Here is a 20,545-nt window from a genome sequence, read left to right as displayed (position 1 = left end):
AGTTTCCTTCTGTACTCCAGAAGTCTCATGGAGCAAGCTGGCTCAGTCTTTGCACAATCTGAAAGGAAGCTCCCGGGTTTCAGACCTGGAAAGGGCTGTGCCCTGAAACCCAGGAGAGAGACCTCCAACAGGTGTGGGCACTGCTGAGCCCAGATGGGTCAGTGGTCTGACCTCTGTTCCCTTTTGAGGCTGAAACAGAAATGCCGCTGGTTCAACAGCTCCCTACAGGATCTTTCTCAGCATGAGAATCACACTCCTTTCTGAGCTGCCTTCTGGGAGCCAGGTCCTCATGGTGGACAGACCAATAGCTGAAAATATTTTCCTTTACCAGCTGCTGTTGTTGGACTATAACTCCCCTCATCCCTAGCCAGCAGGACCAGGGGTCAGGGATGAGGGGAGCTGTACTCCTGCAACAGCTGGGGACCCCATTTCAGAAACATTGTTTGGACAGTAGGCTAGTTTCTACACCCACTCGCATGCCCCTGTAGCCCCCCCCCCCCAGGTGAGCAAGAGGCACCACCCACCGGAGTCCACCTGACTTCTGGGGAGAGTCCTGAGAGCCAGACAGAGAGCACTGGAGGGCCACATTAGACACCTCATTCCTGTCCTAAACAAATGGAGTCTCACAAAGAGGGGAGACACAGAGGCGCCAATGCTGCCCTGGGGGGAGGGGCACTGAGTCCCTCTGGCTCTCACTTCGGGGGGGGGGCACTTGAGTCCACACACATGTTAACAGCCCACCTGTCCTTTGATGTGATTGCTTCTCATTCACATTGCATGATCAGTGTGCATGGCCCCTTATATATATAGGGAAGAACGGTATATGAAAGATTCTGTGCCCCTCTTCAGTTTAAAAATCTCCTAGGGTAGCTACTAAGGGATGTAAATAGAATAAAATGTAAGCATATAAATACCGTATTAGCCTGAATATAAGCGTCACTTTCCCCCCAAATTCTGACCGTGAAAAGTTAAAATGTGGCTTATATTCATGATTTACTGATGAAAAGGCAGTTGATTAATCAAGGTGAGGTTTTATCCTGCCTCTTTCTCCCCTTGCTCAGCACATCTCAACATCCAGTTCCTCCCTGACAACCTCAAAGTCCAAAAACAGTTACTAAAATCAGCACCTTAAAGAACATTAAAGAAAATGTTGTTACCCAAACCTAAATGTGACTGCCTTTCTGAGATACTGCAGGACGTGTGAGCTAACTCATAATTTAATAAAGAAAGACGTTTTGCTGCCTTCTACAGCAACATGAAAGAACAAAAACAAAATAGAAACTATAAACAAGTGCTGACTTAACTCACAGTTCCATTGATTAAAACTGGCCTCAGCGAGCCAGTCAACCAAAGTTTCAAGTTGATGACTCTATCACTTAATGTCTCCACTCCTACATAAAACGCATTAGGACTGTGAAGCACAGATGCTTCCAGTGTGGGCCAGCCATGCTAATCTAATGAAAACAGTCAAAGGTTAACCAAGAGTAGCATGGGGGGGGTGCACTTTAAAAGCCTTGACCTGAAGTCAAGCTACACTCAGCTGTTCCTGAAAGCTCAGGACAATGGACAGACCCTACAGCCTCAAATAGGGGCCCCTAAAAGCTATCTTTATTATTTATTTCACTTATGAATCAGTTCTTAATGAAGCACCTTGAAGCACTTTCAGTTATAAAAACAGTTTTAAAATGGTATTCATGTATAAAACTAAAAGGATTACATACGTAAAATCAATCACATCTATGAAAACAATTTCACACAAGGCTGCTGTACACAAATCCCCACAAATCCTAAGAGATGAAGACTCACATTGCTGAGCGCTCAAGGCACATGAAAAAGATTTTTTCTGATACCCAGAAAGCTAACATGCCAGAGTCAAGTCCCTGATAGACTCATTTTGTAAGTTCAATGATTCTTTTGTGTGAGAAAGCAGATGAGCACTCATGTTTGTGAACTCCATCCCTGCACTGTGAAGTGAAGCAGCCCAAATACAGAAGAGAGGAGCCCAGTGAACTCAGCCAAAGACTTCTGTACTTGGCCATGAGAAAAGCTACTCTTCTTAGACAAGAAGGCCCCTTTAAACATCTTCTCATTCCTTATTACAACCACAGACCAGAAACAAAGCAGTTTCAAGAGGTGTGCCCTAACTTTGCAGCCACACTGGTGAAAAGTGGCCCTGGCAGATTACTCAGTGGAAACTTTGGCTGATTAACCTACCAATTGAACCCTGCAGTCTTACTTGAAAGTAAATCATATTTGGTTTTATTGGAACTTGTTTCCACACAATCCATTCAGGTTCAGGATGCACCAAATCATAGAATCGTAGAGCTGGAGGGGATCCCGAGGCTCATCTAGTCCAGCCCCCTGCAATGCAGGGATCTCAGCCGAAGCATCCATGAAAGATGGCCATCCAATCTCTGCTTGTAAACCTCCAAGGAAAGAGCGTCCACAACCTCCCGAGGAGTCCATCCTACTGTTGAACAGCTCTCACCAACAGAAAGTTCTTGATCATGTTTAGTCAGAATCTCCTTTCTTGTAACTTGAAGTCATGGGTTTGAGTCCTACCCTCCAGAGTGGGAGAAAACAAGCTTGCTTCATCTTCCATGTGGCAGCCCTTGAGATATTTGAAGAGGGCTCTCATATCTCCTCTCAATCTTCTCTTTCCCAGGCTAAACATACTCAGCTCCTTCAACCATTCCTCATCATCTTGGTTGCCCTCCTCTGCACACCTTCCAGCTTGTCAACATCCTTATTAAATTGTGTTGCCCAGAACTGGACACAGTAGTATTCCAGGTGTGGTCTGACTAAGGCAGAAGAGAGTGGGATTATTACTTCTCTTGGTCTGGACACTAGACTTCTGTGGATACAGCCTAGAATAGCATTAGCTCCCCCCCCCCCTGGCTGCATCACACTGTGACTCATGTTAAGCTTGTGGTCTATTAGATCCTTGTCATGTGTACTACTCACAATCCAGGCACACCCCATATTAAATTTGTGCATCTGGTTCTTCCTGCCTAAGTGCAGAGCCTTGCATTTGTCCCTAATGAAATTCCTTTTGTTAGCTTGCACCCAGTTCTCCAATCTGTTAAGGTCATTCTGAATTCTGATTCTGTCTTCTGCGGCATTAGCTACCCCTCCCAGTTTGGTGTCATCTGCAAATTTAATGAGCATCCCCTCAATTCTTTCATCCAAGTCATTTATAATGTTGAACTTCAATGGGCCCAGGACAGAACCCTGCAGCACTCCACTTGTCACTTTTTTCCAGGATGCCAAGCAACCATTAATGAGTACTCTTTGGGTTCAGCCAGTCAACCAGCTACAAATCCACCTAACAGTTACCTTGTTCAACCCACATTTACTAGCTTGCTCCCAAGAATATCGTGGGGGACTTGTCAAAAGCCTTACTGAGATCAAGATACACTATGTCCACAGCATTCCCCTGATCCACCGAGCTTGTAACTCCATCAAAAAAGGAAATGAGATTCGTCTGACATGACATTTCTGAGAAACCCATGCTAGGACTTAGTAATTATAGTATCCTTTTCTAAGTGCTCACAGGCCAACTGCTGAACTATCTATTCTAGGATCTTTTCTGGTATCAACGGCAAGCTCACCAGTCAGTAGTTTCCTGGGTCGTCTCCCTCCACCCCCCTTTTTGAAGATGGGGACAATATTTGCCCACCTCCAGTCTGTAGGGACCTCACCGGTTCTGCAAGAATTCTCAAAGATCAAAGACTCTGAGATTACACCTGCAAGCTCCGTTATTACCCTTGGATGCAGCTTATCATGCCCTGGAGATTTGAATTCATTTTAAGTAAGTAGATGTTCCCTTTTCCTATCTTGGGCTGCAGCTCCCTCCTTATATCACCAGGTTGAGCATTGCTTTCCTTATGGGTGAAGGCAGAGGCAAAGTAAGTGTTGAGTAATTCCACCTTTTCTCTGTCACCCAACAGCATCTCTTCATCTTCTCCATGCAGAGGACCTACCACTTGCTTATTCTTCGAGTATTTTAACATCTCCATTCAGAGCACATTCAGTGTGTCTGGAAAAGTCACAAGACAGTATCATATTTTAATTCTGGGCTATAGATAAGGTTCTTATCTCTTCATGAATTCTAGTCTGAAACTAACCTATGACCGACTGTTGGCAGGAGCTCGTTTGGGGCCACCTCTGTGTCCACAGAGGCAGAGACACAGCTGCCCTGAATGCTGGGTGCAGACCAGAATCCATCTTCGTCATACCATCTTCAATGGGCCTCATCTCAAACATACAGCACCTCAGCTAAACACCACCTTTGGCTCAGTGTGCAACCAAGTCATGTGACCTATGCACCACACAGGGGTGATCTATGGTGCAATCACAACTTTGCTGCTTGCACACAGATGCCACCCAGACAGAACTTTAATACCTGTCAAGTTTTGCTTTGGGGGCTGTTGGCAGATCAGAGAGATTCAAAACCAACATCTGGGTAGGTGGGTGGGGGGTGAATTCTAACTAATCAGTTATTGCCATTTGTGTGCATATGCATTTTACCACAGTGTACACATATGCACTAAGGCAGCATACAATCCCCGGATGTATCTGTGGTGCAGAATATGTGTGCACACTGTAAACTACACAAAAAACTTCTTCCTGAGCCTCTGCTCCTTAAGCTGCATGGATGTGTCTGGGGTGAGGGGTCCCATTCATAGCACAGGCAACCAAGCCAACTCAAAGTGGAAGTCAAGCCTCTCTTGATACTTTAGAAAGACTCAGTGGCCAATCTACTTCAGCGTTGTCTGCATTGACTGGCAGCAACTCACTCCATAGTTTTTGGCAGAGAATCTCTCCCAGCCCTACCTGGCAATGCCGGAGACTGATCCTGGTGCCCACAGCTTGCATGGCAGATGTTCCACAGCCCTTCCCCTCATTCTTCCATCTAGGCTGCCTCTCAAGCAGCCCAGCTGGGGGCGTGTGTGCAGGTTACATCTTCTGCAGCACACTGAGTCTCCTGAAAGGCAAGGAAACATTTCCTATTCAAAGGAAAGTCACTTTGCCTTGCTCAGAAGCATTCTGCATTAGGAATCAAAGCAGACACTCTAGCAGAGGCAGCCTTGCAACTGTCCCCTATGCACAGGCCTCATTGAAGGCTATATCTATAGTGCCATTCTCTACCCAGTCTACTCTCATTCATCTGCCACAGCATTTCGGAAGGATGGAACCTTCCTTCATGTGTTTCATGTGTTTACTTGTCAGAGTGAATCTGGAAAGCAAGAGGGAGAACCCTGGGACAGTTTAACATGCAGCCGATTAAGAGTGCCATATATAAATAGCAGCACTGTTTAAGAATGGGTTTTCCTGCATCTATTTGACTGCCAAATTAAGCATTTGGCCGACGAGTTTCCAGCACGAGTTTCTCTCCCTTTCTTTTTGCAAACTCACTTCCAGGCAATAAAAATAGATACACAAAAACTTGTTCCCAAATGACATTTGTGTCAGGGGGGAGAAAGTCTATCCCTGGAGACCCCCTCCCCTTTATCTTCCGCCCCTGACTCTCCAACTCACTGCTAATCAGGCTGGCCCTGACCCTGGAGGAGCATCAGGTGGGCATTGAACTTGCTTAGCACAGAGCAGCACAGCAGCCAAGGCAGCCATGCAGCCACCAGGCGCAGCGCTTGCCCTCCTGCTTGAGCCGGCACAACTCATCAAGGGGCACAGGCCAGACTCCCCCTCCTCCTCCTCCCCCAGTCTGGCTCACAGAAATGCTAAGGGTGCGGCTGCCCTTAAAGACAGCTCAGAAACTTCATCGGGTCCAAATGCAGTGGCCAGATTATTGGCCAGGGTTGCTTTTCGAACTCACGTAACCCCACTTCTCAAGCAGCTTCATCAGATGCCAGCACATTTCCAAACCCAATTTAAAGTGCTCACATTAGCATCCCAAGCCCTCGATGACTTAGGCCCCCAGTACTTGACAGTCTCCTTCCTTACAGACCCCCACCCCGAGTATTAGGATCAACGGAGGGAGAGCTCTTGGCAGTTTCAACCCCCTCAGAAGTTTTTTTTTGGGGGTGAGGGGTGGCCCAGGAGAGGACATTCTCTGAGGAGCCCCTAAGTTGTGGAATGCCCTCCCCACAGAGGCGCATCTGGATTCTCCACAGCTTCCGGAGAATGCTGAAGAAGCATTTCTTTGCCACCTTGGCCACCCAAGATGTGTGTTTTCGGGACCCATCCTGTTCTTGTGAATATGATAAATATTATAACTATTTTTAATTCTCAAATTGATGCAACCCACCCTGGGACCTTATTGGTGAAGGGCATGTCATAAATTTAAATAAAAATAGTAATAGTAATAATAACAATACATTCCCCCTATCGTTGCCTATTCTTCTGCTATTCTCTTTGAAGAGAGCAGTTTGTACTGTCTGCTACTGGATCCATGTTCTGCAATGATGGAGTCTGGGGTGCGGAGTTTCAGGGCGAAAGAGGGGAAAGTGGGGAGCAGAATTAATCTCATGTGCCTCTACACATACACTAAACCATGGTGCCTGTGGAATCTACTAGGTTTCCCCCTCAGAATTGCAAGATCCACCAAGCAGAGCCAGGTGTAAGCCAGCCACACATGAAGAATTAGGGGAATTCTGAGCCCAGGACTTTGAGGTCTTTCCATTCAAAAACTCATCTGCCAGTAACTCCAAGTTGTCCTCCTTTCCACATAAGAGAGCAGGGGGTCATTTTTTTGCTGCCATTGTTAAGCAAACTAGGAGCCAGAAACCCTTATTGATCTGCTGTGAATCTCCTGGTAGGTCCAGATTTAACTTCTGCCCACACCTGCACTAAATGCACAAAGAACCCCACTGAGCGCCCCCCCAGCCCCACCCACCTGCCCCCACACCAATGCTGCACCCACAACACACTCACATTACCAAGAGGCAATACAGGGTCCTGATCCCCCTGGAGTGCCCACAAAGTGAAACATCTCCATGCACACCACCAAATGCGCATGGGCAATATTTTTCACACATTCCCCTTGAATGCACATGTGCTGGGGGGAGGGGGGAGAAGGCCAATGCAGCAATGTCAGGGGGAAACACGGCCGCACCCCGTGCATTTAGCATGTGCATGGAGTCACGCACAAAGAGGGTTTGGGGACACAGAAACAAGTTTTGCTATGCTCTTCTATTAAACGAGGCATGTAACTATCATACCAACTTAACTTCAAAGCTTAAAAGAAGAAGAAAATGCTCCCGTTGTGCGGCTTGGGCAGCCGGAGCCGGTCATGCAAATTACTCAGTTGCAAAAAATAAATGGAGGAGTTGGCCAGGGTTCATAAAAATGTTGCTGATTCACAAGGAAATTCTGTTCCTCCTGCATTTTCCACGACTCTTGGGACTTGTCTGGTGCCTTAATAGCTTCACTGTCATTCTTTCAAAGCCCTCGGATGGCTCTGCCCACCAGATGCCTCACTTTAACACACAAAAGATGGGCTTCCAGCCAGGTGCGTGACCCAGCTCGTGTCAAGCTGGGGAGGGGGGAAAGTGCCATGGCACCTCATGTAAATAAGAAGCGCACAGGGCAAGGGGACTTGTGCCACGGACTCAAGACTCTGGACATGCAGGAGAGAAGGTGGGTCAAGAAATACTGATAAATTTGCAAAGCACTCATCCCAGTTCCAGGAATGGTACAAGCAAGCAATGTAGCAACTGCATGGTGCCCTAGCCATCCCCAGATGCGTTGCGCTACAGGTGGGTGCCAGGTTGGAGACGTCTGGTTTATTCTAGCTGGGTGGGAAGGGCTCTCTAAGGACTCAGGGAGCAGATCATGCCCAGCCAGGCTTCCTGTACCACAGATGCCAAACACTGAACCTGGGACCTTCTGCATGCAAAGTACAGTCTCTATGACTATCTATCAGTTATAAGTAACCATGATAGCTCTACAGAAGCTCCTGTTTCAGAAGCAGTCTACCTTTGAATACCAGCTGTTTGGAAGGAAGCAACAGGCGAGAACTGTTTCTTTATGCTCTACTTCAGGGGTTCCTAGACACACCTTGCTGGCTAAACAGAAAGCTGGATGAGAAGGAAGAGCCTCAGCTCAGAGGAGGAGCCCGTGCTCTGCAGACAGAAGGTCCCAGGCTCAATCTGCAGTGGCATCTCCGGGTAGGGCTGGCTGGGAGGGACCCCTGCCTGAAGCTCTGGAGGGGGGCGGCCAGTCTGTGAGGACAATACAGAAGGAGATGGACCAACGGAGTAACTCAGCAGGAGGCTGCTTCCTCTCTTCTATGGACCTAGGTAATTATGTTCTTATAGGTACACTTACAAGTCAGAACCCTCCTGATCATGGGAGTTAGGTGATTCCCAAGAGCCAAGCCCATATCATTACCTACTGTGTGCCTATAAAGTCTCTAACATTTCCTCAGCCTGGGGAAGGCGAAGGGGGGCCAACCTACTGTTGCTTCAGACATTGCGGGGCTCCAGCTCCCAGAATTCCTGACCATTGGCCTGTCTAGCTGGGGGGGCTGATGGGAGCTGGAGTTCCCCACCCTTGCACTAAGGGAATACTTGTTCTCTCTCTGCCCGTCCCCCTTGCCATCTGCCTCTATGACACCTCCTCTGTGCCGGGTACTTGGCAGCTCTTCACTGGCAGGCACCTGAGCCTGGGCATGACTCGGGCCTGGGCAACTAGCAAGTTTTAGCCTCAACTAAGGGGGCCAAAGCAACATGGAAATTAAGGTGGAGAGAGATCAGGAAGCAGATTGCAGCTCTCCATAGGAATGGCCTGTGCCAGCCCTAGGGGCCTCCAAATATTCTTGGACTGCAACTTCCATCAGCACCAGCCAGCATGGCCAATCATCAGGGGTGGTGGGAGTTGTAGTGTAGTTTGGCTCTGCTGCCTATGGCTGGAGGAGGTGGTAGCCCAACAAAGCCAGGAGGGTGTGAGAAGCCTGATTCGGCAAATCTCACTGCACACATCACCAAAAGACTGCGCTTGCCTCTTTCTGCCCAACCTCCTGGAAGCCAGACTAAAATAACTGTCTCAGAAACTCTTCTGGGTTCTAATCTGCTGGGAATCATTTATTTCCCTGTGCTCTACTTCACCTTCAGAATGCCCTCTGACAAGGCAACCTTGTCATCCCATTTTTTTACCAGCATCACCCCTTCCAGCTGCTCATGATTTTAATAGGGCTTCTTGATAACAATGTTTTATTGCCAATGCCAGTAGCTATAAGTTGAACCCACAGAGAGATCTGCTCTCTCTCACGAAGCTCTCTGGAACCCATGACATGGATTTAATTCCTACAAATGGGCGGGGTGTGTGGATTCAACATGCTGCCTCTGGCTGCATTGCAGCCCAGCTCCAGAGAGTTGCTGGCCTAGTTAGGAGTCACCTGAGTGCCCGGGATTTGCAGCACATCTCAAACACCAAAGGCCATGCCAATGTAGTGTAGTGGTTAAGAGCGGTAGTCTCATAATCTGGGGAACGGGGTTTGCGTCTCCGCTCCTCCACATGCAGCTGCTGGGTGACCTTGGGCCAGTCACACTTCTCTGAAGTCTCTCAGCCCCACTCACCTCACAGAGTGTTTGTTGTGGGGGAGGAAGGGAAAGGAGAATGTTAGCCGCTTTGAGACTCCTTAAAGGGAGTGAAAGGCAGGATATCAAATCCAAACTCTTCTTCTTCTTCAACTCTCTCAGCCACTTATTAGTGCTTAACATGCAGAAGGAAAACAGGCCTTTCCCTTCAGATCTGTTGCTGAATGAGTGGAGAACTTTCTTGGCCTGGTCTTTATCTGCTGGGGACCAACTTTGGCAGATGGACGGGACTTCCACCTGTCAGTCACCAGTCATATGTCAGGACCAAGCAACCAAGCAGCTTGTTCCAATGGAATGGTGGAGTAGCCCACCTGCCAGCAGATGCATTTAGCCATTTGCAGCACACTGGTAGCCTAAATGGGAGGAAAACAGGCCACCCCTCTTCCAACTTACAGAAGTTTCCATGTCTGCATATCACAGTCCCCTGGCAGCACCAAGTTCCAGGACAACCACTACGGGGTCAGTTTTCTCAATGAGAAGACTGCTCTTGAGATTTATGGGATTTATGTGTGACAGCAGTCATCTTCAAAACAGCATCAGCCCAGATCAAACAGAATATACTTGACAGTTGCAAAACTGCAGATTTCTTTTTGCCAAATCAGTGTTCAAAATTAGCCAGGTACCAGGTATATTTTGCACCTGCCTATTGGCCACTTGTGACCAAGTGAAGCTGCTTGGGCACTGCCAGGATGGTGCGTGACATCACCAGCATCTGGAAGTGCATACCTGGGAAGCTTGGGGTCCTAACTGTTTTCACACACTAATGCCACATCTTGTAGAATTCTATCAGTTACATTTTATCTGCACAATCAGAATGAATTTCTGGAACCAAAATGCTTTTTCTGTGCAGCCTGAGCAGGAGTTATAGCTAATTGTCTCAGCTTGTCTTCACTTACCCCAGCCCACTGCCCTGCTCACAGTTGTGAAGAATATACCTATGTTATGAATGGTCTGTGTCACTATTAAGAAAAACAGGTTGGAATAGGCCCACACACACACAAACAGTCCCTGGATCAAGTGTCCCTGAACTGAAAATGGATATTGGGTCTTCTGATGGAGGTAAGAACCTGCTTAGCCACAAACAAGCACATAACCTGAAATCAGAACTCTTGCAATCGTGGGTCTCCTGGGGTTGCTTTAGGGTGTGTGGAGGACCATTAGAAACATATTGCCCTTTCTCCAGTTTCCAGAAAAATCCTGTGAGAAGCAGGATTTCTCTGACATTCACACAGCTTCAGGCTGACTTGTTCCCATTCTGCAGAGAAGCCCACAGGTCAACTGGCCCAGAAGCAGGGAGAGTGCCTAGCCACCCACTTGCTCCAGCAAGGATTAGAAGAGAACTGAAGTCTTGGGAGCCTCTGCCTCCAGTCTGCCTCTCTGAGGCTACACCTGTTTGGGAAACTGAAGTCTCTTAAAGGCCAGCCCTCTGACTGGAGATGGACACTTCTCCCGTGCTCTGTAGCCTCCTGCCTGGTGTGCTCCCAGGGAACACAGTTGGATGCACCTGGTTCCCCAGGGCAAGGCACTTACTGTATGAGAGTCTTGGCTCCTGGTTCACAGGGTGTTCCTGGCTGCCAGCCTCGGGTTCAGTGGCCCCCTATCCACCAGCCCAGCTCCTTAGCCTCCAATCTGATGCCCTGGTCACTGCTGGACTCCAGAATCATGAAACAGATTGCAGTCAACTTACTTTGACCCACATTGATCCTACTCCCAGCAGCTTCTGGCCTTTGTCTCTTAATTATGGAGCAGGTGGAATGTTTTAAACCTCCCTTTAAAAAAAATATTTGTTTATATACTGAAAGTAGTTTTGAGTTACCTTGGTAAAAAAAACAAAAGAGCAATCAATATATTTAATTAATAATGAAGGCTGTGCAATTGCAATGACCAGAACTGTTTTAAAATTCACTTCCAATACATGCTGGAAAGTGATGCTGTCCACTCACACATCAGGTTTTAATTTTTTTCAGTTGACATGTCAACATAATTATCTTCTCAGTACCGGGTTAAATAATTTCTGCTTTGCCCAGATATCCTAAAGAGGCTGTATTTGATTTTTCTCTGTCACCTTATGATGGCTTATACTTTGCTTTTATCATATTTTATTATTGATATTATTCTACACACTGCCCTGGAGAACAGTTTAGACATTTTAAAAATAAATAATTCCAAGCCACTGGCTTCAGCAAGTCTGATCTAGTGAAAGTCCTTAATTATGAATCACAGCCTCCTGCAGAAAAGTTGAGCCCTGAATAAAGTTTGTAACTTGAGCATGTAGCAACGAATTGACATGAACAAAAACACACACATGCACACACAAAATGACTGAAACACTGGTTGTGCGAATCTGCCTTTAATCAACAGAAGGAATGCAGCTCTTAGAAGCTACCCAACTGGTAGTCCTGGTGGTTAGAGCCAACGGTCTGTCTGTCTAACTATACTTAATATGCACTAGAAATCAGGCTTTTAGTGTTGCAGCTCCAGCCCTCTGGAATCAGTTACCAACTGAAATTAGGCAAGTGCCTAGTGATCTAGAAGCCTATTGGAGACATTTGCATTTAAGAGGGCTTTCCCTGAAGTGTGACCAGTCATTTTAGGGAATAATTATTGAAATGGGTTTACCGCTGTTAGTTCACTGCGTTTTGAATCTTTTTTATTTTATCTCATTTTATTGTACACCAATTTGGTAACTTTCAGTTGTGAAACAGTTTACATATCTGCAAATAAATAAAATAAAAATAACCACTGCCTACTCCAACCAGCGACCGACCAGCTGTTTATGCGAAGCTCACATGCAGTAGGCTCTTGGCAATTCTTTCACCCAGCAAATGGTAGAGTGGATCTGATCATGGAAGCTCTAAATACCATGGCTAAAATCAGCTATTCTAGACCAGCCCTCCTATATGTCATTTAAATTTCTCTTCTGTTCATCAATTTACTTAGGTGAGTTCTAAAGCAATGGAAGAGTCTTTCCCACCACATCTGCTTTGTGCTTTCTCTACACTATTCCCAATCTGTTAATGAACATTTGTGGTCTTTCTTAACTGTTCTTTTTCTACACCTACATCAACTGTATGTATGGAACACTGCCCAGCAGAGAAGTAGATGCTGTGCTTCCTTCCCTCTTAAGACTCATAGAACAAAATGGAAAAGAAGGAACAGTGTAACAGTGATTGGGAAATTAGTCACTGGAACTCATAGCAACAAGACAGAAGCAAAGACGAGAACTTCAAAGAACCCAGAAGCTGGCAGGAGTCAAATAAGCTTTGCTATGGCCCTCCAAAAACCTGCCTCCATACCAAGGCATTGTTTGTCAATAGACATAAGCAAAGAACGTGCTCCAACCCAAAATGAGGTGGTGGCCTCAGGTAAGTGGTTGGGTGTCATGAAATGGCAGCAAAATTTTAGAAATTTATATTAGTTATAGGAAATAATAATATGGTGGTGGTGATGCTGTTGAGAGGCACTTGTAGGATGTTCTGCTTCAAGTTGCTAAAGCAGCCTGACCCGCCTTAAGACCCAGGCGCCTTGATCTGGTTGGTGGGGAGAAACAAGCTGCAATTCTGCCTCAGGCAGCAAAATTTCCTGGGCAAACCCTGACATGGAGCCTAGGAAGCCGCCTCAATCCTCAGGGAGAGCATTGATCCACTGAGCCCAGGACTGCCGACCCACCTGGGGCTTCTGCAGGCAGCGCAGGTGCTCAGCACTTGCTGCGCTATGGCCTTTCCTATGTGTGGTGCCCAAGAATGGAGATCAGGATGTGGATCTTCTTTCCCATGTTTTCGTATTCTATTTAGCATTAAAGACCAATTTGTGTGTCTGGTTTAAGTCTGAAGACTCTAGCCAGCCAAGTCAGCATGTTGCATAGGCTGCTAATACTGAATATAATATAACATGAATATATGGCAAGAGGATATAAATTAACATTCATCTTCCGGGTTAGCGCCTCCGGTAATGGCTGAATTCCTCTGATCGGGAGGAATTCGCTTCATGGAAATTAGGGTCTGGCCGCCACGGCAAAGGCGGACACCCACAAAAAAATCACAGGCGGGAGAAGCCTGTGTACGTGGGATTCGGCTGGCACCTTTTGCGCCTCCCCTACTCGCGGGGGAAACCCGGTTTCGGGGATCCAGAGCGATGTGGGGTGCTTCGAATTGACTGCTTCTTTCACGGAGTGAAGCCGCATTGCTGTTGCCGGAGAGCGCTGACTTTTTCCTGTGGACAATTTGATTTTAAAACCACTACTCGTGAGTAGAATGGAAAATTGGATTTTTAAAAGTCTTAATTTGGTACCGAAACGGGGAGGTTTCAAACAGGAAGTCCGCCTCCCCCTTTTGTAAATAGACTGGAGCAAAAAGGCTGCAAGCTAAAGTCTTGGAAAGCTTTTCATAAAGGATTAAACTTCCATCGGCTAAAATCATCAAACCCCCCTTGGAAGCAGGAGGAGGGGGGGGGATTTTTAGACCGCGTAAGCCTGCAGGAGAGAGTGAAGAAAGTCAAATTACCACCGCTCTGAACCTGGAAACGGGCTGCTAGTAAGACTGAAGTTTTGGATATGCTCATTGACTGTGAATAGATCGTTTGTTGACAGTAAGTTAAAGAAGAGAAATACATTGTTTCCATTGTCTCCTTCTGCGTTTAAAAAGGAGTAAAAGTAATTGAAAATTGAAACTAACTTTATTGCTTGAACTGTGCTTAAAAGGATTGATACAAATAGAAATTGTTTCCCCCTAGAGGAAGCCTTCGAAATTGTTACATGAGCTGAGCGGGGAATTTCCAGCTGTAAGACAAGACCGTGAGAATCTGGGATTGACCTTGGACTGTTAAGAATGTTGACAGAAGAAGCCTTAGTGGTTGCATTATGTAAGATTAATGACTCACTGGAACAGCTCCATAGGAAGACAGATGTGATGATTATAAAAATTGATAACTTGACTCGCAGAAGGGACTTGTAAAAGAGTTAAGAGCCTTGGACAGAAGATCACCAGGTTGATGGACTATATGGAATTGACGGAAAGGACTGGCAGAATCCGAGACCAGGGAGAAGAGACGGTGGAAGAATATTGGAAAAAGTTTAAAGACTATTTACAGAAATACTGCAAAATTAATGAGTGTTAGAAAAATGTTGGAAGGAAATTATATGGCTTTAGTAGAAATGTTTTAAGGAATTAAGTATAAATAAGTATTATAGTCTTAATGGAAAATAAGGTTAAAATATGTTAAGATAATTATATGATAGAAAATAGAGAAAGATGGAAAGGATTTGCTGAAATAATTAATAGAAATGGAATACAAAAGGGGAGGTGAGAGGAGGTCGATGAAACAAGGGAATGAAAGAGAGGATATTGAGATGGTATGATGTGTGTTTTTTGAACTGTTTTTGCTTTTGTTTTGTTTAATGTGTTATTGTTGTGTTGTGTATTGTTTATATATTGTACTGTATGTTTTTTCTTCTTTTTCTTCTTTTTTCTTTTCTTTTCTTCTTTTTGTAAGGTTTAAAAGTAATAAATATTATTTTTAAAAAAATATAAATTAACATTCATGTTCCTATATTATGTATGATTTATAACCTAAAAAATTAGACCTGAAAACTGACTAACGTGCTCCAACCCAAAATGGAACAAAATGAAGAAAAGAGTACATTTGTTTCTGCAACATTAACCCTCTGAATAAACTAACCAAGCTAATCTGTAGCATCCAAAAGGGCTTTCTGTCTGCACCTGTGTGCCTACCTTTGGCAAACCTGTTTTAGGGGATTGCTTTTGATCTTGACCAATTTTTTGTTCTGGATTTTTGTACCTCCAGGCAGGATGGGTTTTATTAATTTAGTGCTGGCTTTTATTATTTATTTCAAATGTAAGATTGCATTGGATTTAATCACATATGCTTGCTTCAGGATGACTTTTTGCCCCTAAAAGTGACATTAAAATATTTTAAATAAAATAAAGAGAGGAGCAGGCTGAATAAAGGAGCCCAGAGGGAGAAAATATTCTCCCTACCCTTTACTGACATGATGAACTATTTATCCAAGATGTTTCACATTTTCTCAGGCAGCATCTAATTGCTGGAGGAAGTCTATAACAGTGTTTCCCAACCTTTTTTGGGCAAAGGCACACTTGTTTCATGAAAAAAATCTCGAGGCACACCACCATTACAGCCCCGTGACGTCAGCGCGCAGCGTCACGCCGGGAGGGACATGAATTGCTAGCAAATTACATAATCACCTCCTTGAGGGCTGGCTCATCTTCTCCGAAGGCAGAACCCCATTAATTAACAGCACAGACTCACACCATAGCCAAGACGAGGGGGGAAAACCTCAGTCATGCACAGTCATGCACATGTGGGGGCTAAATGAGGACGAAGACCGGGCAGAGAGCAGGGTTCAAATCACCCCACCTGGCCAGGACAATCCCTGGGTGCTCCCTTGGGCCACTCGCCTGACCCACCTCGCAGGGCTGTTGTTGCGAGGATAACACAGGGAGAACCACGCGCGCCCCCGGGAGCTCCTTGGAGGAGAAAGCGGGCGATGAATGCAATGCATGAAATATATGAGAGGCGACCAGGTTTTGCAGGTGAGGGGCCCCCGCCAGCCTCCGCTTCCAACACCTGGCGCAACGACACCGAAGTTTCCCCCCGGGCTCGGCTCGGGGAGCAGCGCTGCTCCCCCCAGCTCCCCTTCGCCCTCCCGGCTCTCTCTGCCGCCCACTGGGGACCCCCCTCACCTGCCAAGTCCGGAGCGCCGGTGGAAGTTGCATGCATGCATGCAGGGCGCCGCGTTGCCATTGCATTGCACTGCACTCCATGCAACGCCTGCACGCATGCATTGCCTTGCACGCCCACCAAGGGGTCTCCCCGCGGTCCGATGCGTCCCCTCTGGCGCGGATGCAGCATTGCAAAAATAAAAAACCCCCGACGCAGCCCTACCTGGGGGGCAGCCTCCGCCTCCGCCGCTCCGCCTCCGTGGGGATCCCCGGGCTCCATCCTGCCGCCCGATCTCCGCGGGGGCGCAGGCAGGCTGCGCGGGGTCTGCGCGGAAGAGCCCCTGCCCGCCCGGCCACCGCCGCCGCGCTCATTCCATGGCCGGGAGAAGAGCGCTTCAAACAAAACGCCCGGCCCGCCAGGCCATGCTTGGGAAACATAGTTCGCGCACCCCGCGTGGGCGCGGAGCCCAAGGGCGAGGGGACTACGGATCCCGGCAGCCCCTGCGCTGGGGACGGAGGGGGAGAGGCCGGGTGCAGGGATGGAGGGATGGGTGGGCGAGCGAGTGAGTGAGTGGCAGCTGCCAAGCCTTGGCCGAGAGCCAGGAAGGGCCTCCCCGGAGGAGGAGGAGGAGGAGGGAGGCGCAGAGCGGGAGGGAGGGAGGGAACCCCAGGGGTCATCTAGTGACGGCGCCCCAATTGAAAATTTGACTTTAAAAAAAAAATCTTTCACATTTTTTTATTTTTCCCGTGGCACACCAGGCAACATCTCGCGGCACACTAGTGTGCCGCGGAACAGTGGTTGGGAAACACTGGTCTATAATGCAATACTGCAGAGGATGGATGAAACGGTTTTCATCCTCAAAACATGCATGGACACATGGATGGAAACACACATATCACCTGATTTCTCACTACTTGGCTATTTGTCACTGGCTGTGTGAACAGACTCCTTTAAAAGCACACATGAGATGGTAATGAAAGTTCTGTGGGTGGTCTTTGACTGCGACGGACCATTCCATTTGCAAAAAGGCTGCTTGATGCTGCAGGCCTCAGGTGTTAAGCATGAATGAAAGAACTGGGTGAAATGAGGTTCCAGGCCCTCTAGACTCCAAAACGTGGGACCTAGTGAAACAAAGAAAACCAACTGTAACCTTTCTCCCTTTCTGTATGTATGCTCCATGCAAAGACCTCCAGGCATCTCTCTTCTGGGTTCAGCGTAATGCTTGCATGTGGGCTTACATTTCAGTTGGTCATTGCCTGTACAACTACAAAACTGCTGCTAGCATATAGGGTTTGTTTTATTCCTAGCCTGTTTGCCCACACACACCCATTAGCCATTTGCAATGTATCACCAGGTAGAAAGAGACTGATTTCTTTGCCATTAAAAAAAAAGTCTGTTTGCCTGTATAAGGTTATGACTCCCCATAGGTGACCAGGAGACGGTGTATATAGAAACTTGCTATAATACAGCTTGTTCACACAAATTATCTTCATAGACTTCTGATGCATATAAACACTGAATTCAAAGCCCTGTCTTCATCCAGAGTATTTCATTCTTAAAGCAACTTTGATAGATTCCTGCTATGATCAAAATGAGATAGCTGTGTTGACCCACGATGCCCCAAATCAGTGTGATTTAAAATACTTTTAATAAGAATCAACCAGTATTCACACTATGGGATGCAAGCTTCGGATTACAAAAAAATCATCCTCTTCCTGGATGATCTCAAAAAGAGAGGGAGGCGGGAATGGATGTTTCCCAGCAAGGATAAGACCATCTTAAGACTGAAACAAATTTCAGGCAAAGATTGCATCCTCCTTTTCCCCACATCCACTCTCTTCAGGCTGAGGAACAATTCTGTGCAACTCAAAAGCTTATGCTCTGCAAGGGTCAGGCTAAGGCATCGGCTGGAAATTCAAATGGCATCAGCCTCACATACTAATTAGCATGGATCATAATCCACCCGGAAACTGAAAGGAACAGGAGCAGCTCCTGTTCATTTATATATAAACCTGTGTGGCACAGAGCTGGACCTTTGGTCCATCTAACTTAGATTGTCTAGACCCCTACAATGGCTGCTGGCATCAGCTTTCCAGAATCTCAAGGCCATGAATGGATGCATCTGGGACCTTCTGTGTGTAGAGCAAATGCTCGGCCATTGAGCTACGCCCCCCCCAATGACACCTGCACATGGAAACGGGGGGGGGGGTATTCTAATAACAACACCTAAAATCCATTGCCCCAGGCGGCCACCTCATCTCACCTCTGAATACTGCATTATGAACATCAGCTGGCCCTTTAAAGGGGGCGGAACTATCATTTCACTTCCCCTCCAAAAGAAGGGAATCCAATCTCCTTAAGCTGAAACGGGAAGAACAGCTTCCTACAAAGGGAAAGGAAAAGAAATGCAGTCTCAGGTTTAATCATGGGATACCTGGCATTTGGAGCCCCCAGCAAAAGCCCTCCCCGCCCCTATTGCCATATAATTAGGACTGAGTAAGTTTGTGAATGAGAAACACATAAAGCTATCTATTAGCCAATAATAGTTCAATGGAGCTTCAGTGCACAGAGGAAGTATACCATTGAAGACCAGAGGCCAAGGGGGGGTTAAGCTGCCTGATTCATGCTGCAGGAGAAGGGCTGGAGCTCAGAGGCAGAAGGTCCCAGGGTCAATCCCTAGCGGGCATTTCCAGGTATTGCTGGGAAACCCTGAAGAGCTGCTGACAGTCTGTGTCGGAAATACTGAGCTAGATGGACCAATGGTCTGATGCCGTCTCAGGCGACTTTCGGGCGGCCACTGAAAGAACAACAGGCGAGCAGGTCTTGCCTTGCATCCTTATCCCCATGCAAAGAGGCAGCCAGCAGAACACCGCCCCGTGCCCAGGCAAACCTGTGGACCTCCAGACCTTGCGGGACTCCAGCTCCCATCAGCCCCAGTCAGACCAGCCAATGGTCAGCATGATGGGAAGTGGAGTCCGGCACCATTTGGAGAGGCACTAGTCTCGCCAGTTCCCGCCCCTGGACTAGAGAGTCCTGCAAAACAGCAGCGTCTGGAAATATACGAACGAGCAGGAAGGGGCACAACATCCAGCGCGGGCAAAATGGACCAGAGCCGGGAGGAGTCCGGGACCTGCCAAAGGAACTACCGGGAAGGGTCCCCAAGCTGCTTTATGGCCCCCGCACCCTCCCCTCAGCCCCCGCCAGCTGGAGGGCGCCAGGCTGGGGAAGGCTGGACTAGTCCGCCTGCAGCCTCCCAAGTCGGAAAGGGAAGGAGGAGCCCCCAGGAGCTGTCGCGCAGGCCCCGCGCTTGGCCGGGAGATGGGGACTTCTAAGCTGTGGGTACCTTCGCCCACTGGACGCCAGACTAGAGGCAACAGAAGGCTAGATGTTCGGACAGGCGGGTGGAGGGCGGAGGGGTCCCCACCACCGCAGCCCCTCTTCTACCCCAGCCAGGACCTTCCCGGGGCTCCACTGTCCGGCGCGCCTGGAAACTCCAGCGCGGCCAGGGAGAGGCGGCCGATCAAAAGCCAGTGCGCGCTCGGAAAACACCGCCACGCCAAAGAAACTTGCCCGGGAGAAGCTACTCCCCACGGGCCCATCCCCAGAGCGCAGACCCATCCGCCCCCCGGGATCTGCAGGAGGGGGTTCCACCTGCCCCAGCCCTCCCCCCGCGCGCCCGGGCCCTGCGCACCTTTTTCTTGCGGTCCCGCGAGCGGTTCCTGCGCTTGCGGTTGGACTCCTCCTTCTCCTTCTGCTCCTGCAAGGCCTGCGCCTCGATGTCTTTGATCTTCTTGAGCTGCTTGGCCGCCTGCGCCATGGCGAGCAGCCGCCGCACCAGCCCCGCACGCGGCCCCAGACCAGGACCAGGACGGCCCCAGACGACGACGACGCGGCGGCGGCCACTGCAGTCCCGCCGCCCCGCGCCCGAGCAGCTGCGCCGCGGCCGCGCGGGAGGGGAAGCGGCGCCGCGGCCGGAGGAGAGGCGGCTGCTGCTGCTGCTGCGACAGGAGGCGGGCGCGGCGCGCCAGGAGCTCGGGAGGCGAGGGGCAAGGCGGCCCGGGCGCGGAGGATGGCGCGCAGCGGGGCGCGAGGGCTGGGCTTCAGTGCGCGCTTCCCGGCGGCCCGCCCGGCGAGCTGGCCCCCGGCATGCCGGCTGCGGCGAGGCGGCGGCTCCGACGGGCCACCTGCGCAGGCGAAGCGAGGCGGGCTGCGGGCAGGTAGGGCGCCTCCGCCTCCGCCGCTGCAGTGGGGGGGGGGGTTGCTGCCGATGCCGCCGATGCTGATGC

At 48.5% G+C, this 20,545-nt stretch overlaps 1 protein-coding gene across 9 annotated transcripts in view; it reads right to left on the bottom strand.

Moving 5' to 3' along the window:
- ANK1 (ankyrin 1) overlaps positions 1-20,109 on the bottom strand; it is a 189,089-nt gene extending 168,980 nt beyond the window's left edge. For all 9 annotated transcript variants that reach the window (XR_014221487.1, XM_082229684.1, XM_082229690.1 and 6 more), the window contains exon 1: positions 19,951-20,109. Coding sequence is in view for 8 of the 9 variants with exons in the window: in XM_082229684.1 (XP_082085810.1) it covers positions 19,951-20,076 (126 nt within the window). In the remaining variant the exon portion in view is untranslated. The remainder of the gene's footprint in view (positions 1-19,950) is intronic.
- Positions 20,110-20,545: the final 436 nt, after the last annotated feature.

Source organism: Podarcis vaucheri, assembly GCF_965113315.1.
Source record: "Podarcis vaucheri genome assembly, chromosome: 7".
In the NCBI taxonomy this organism is placed as follows: Eukaryota; Metazoa; Chordata; class Lepidosauria; order Squamata; family Lacertidae; genus Podarcis; species Podarcis vaucheri.
This window is presented reverse-complemented; position numbering and strand designations above follow the sequence as displayed.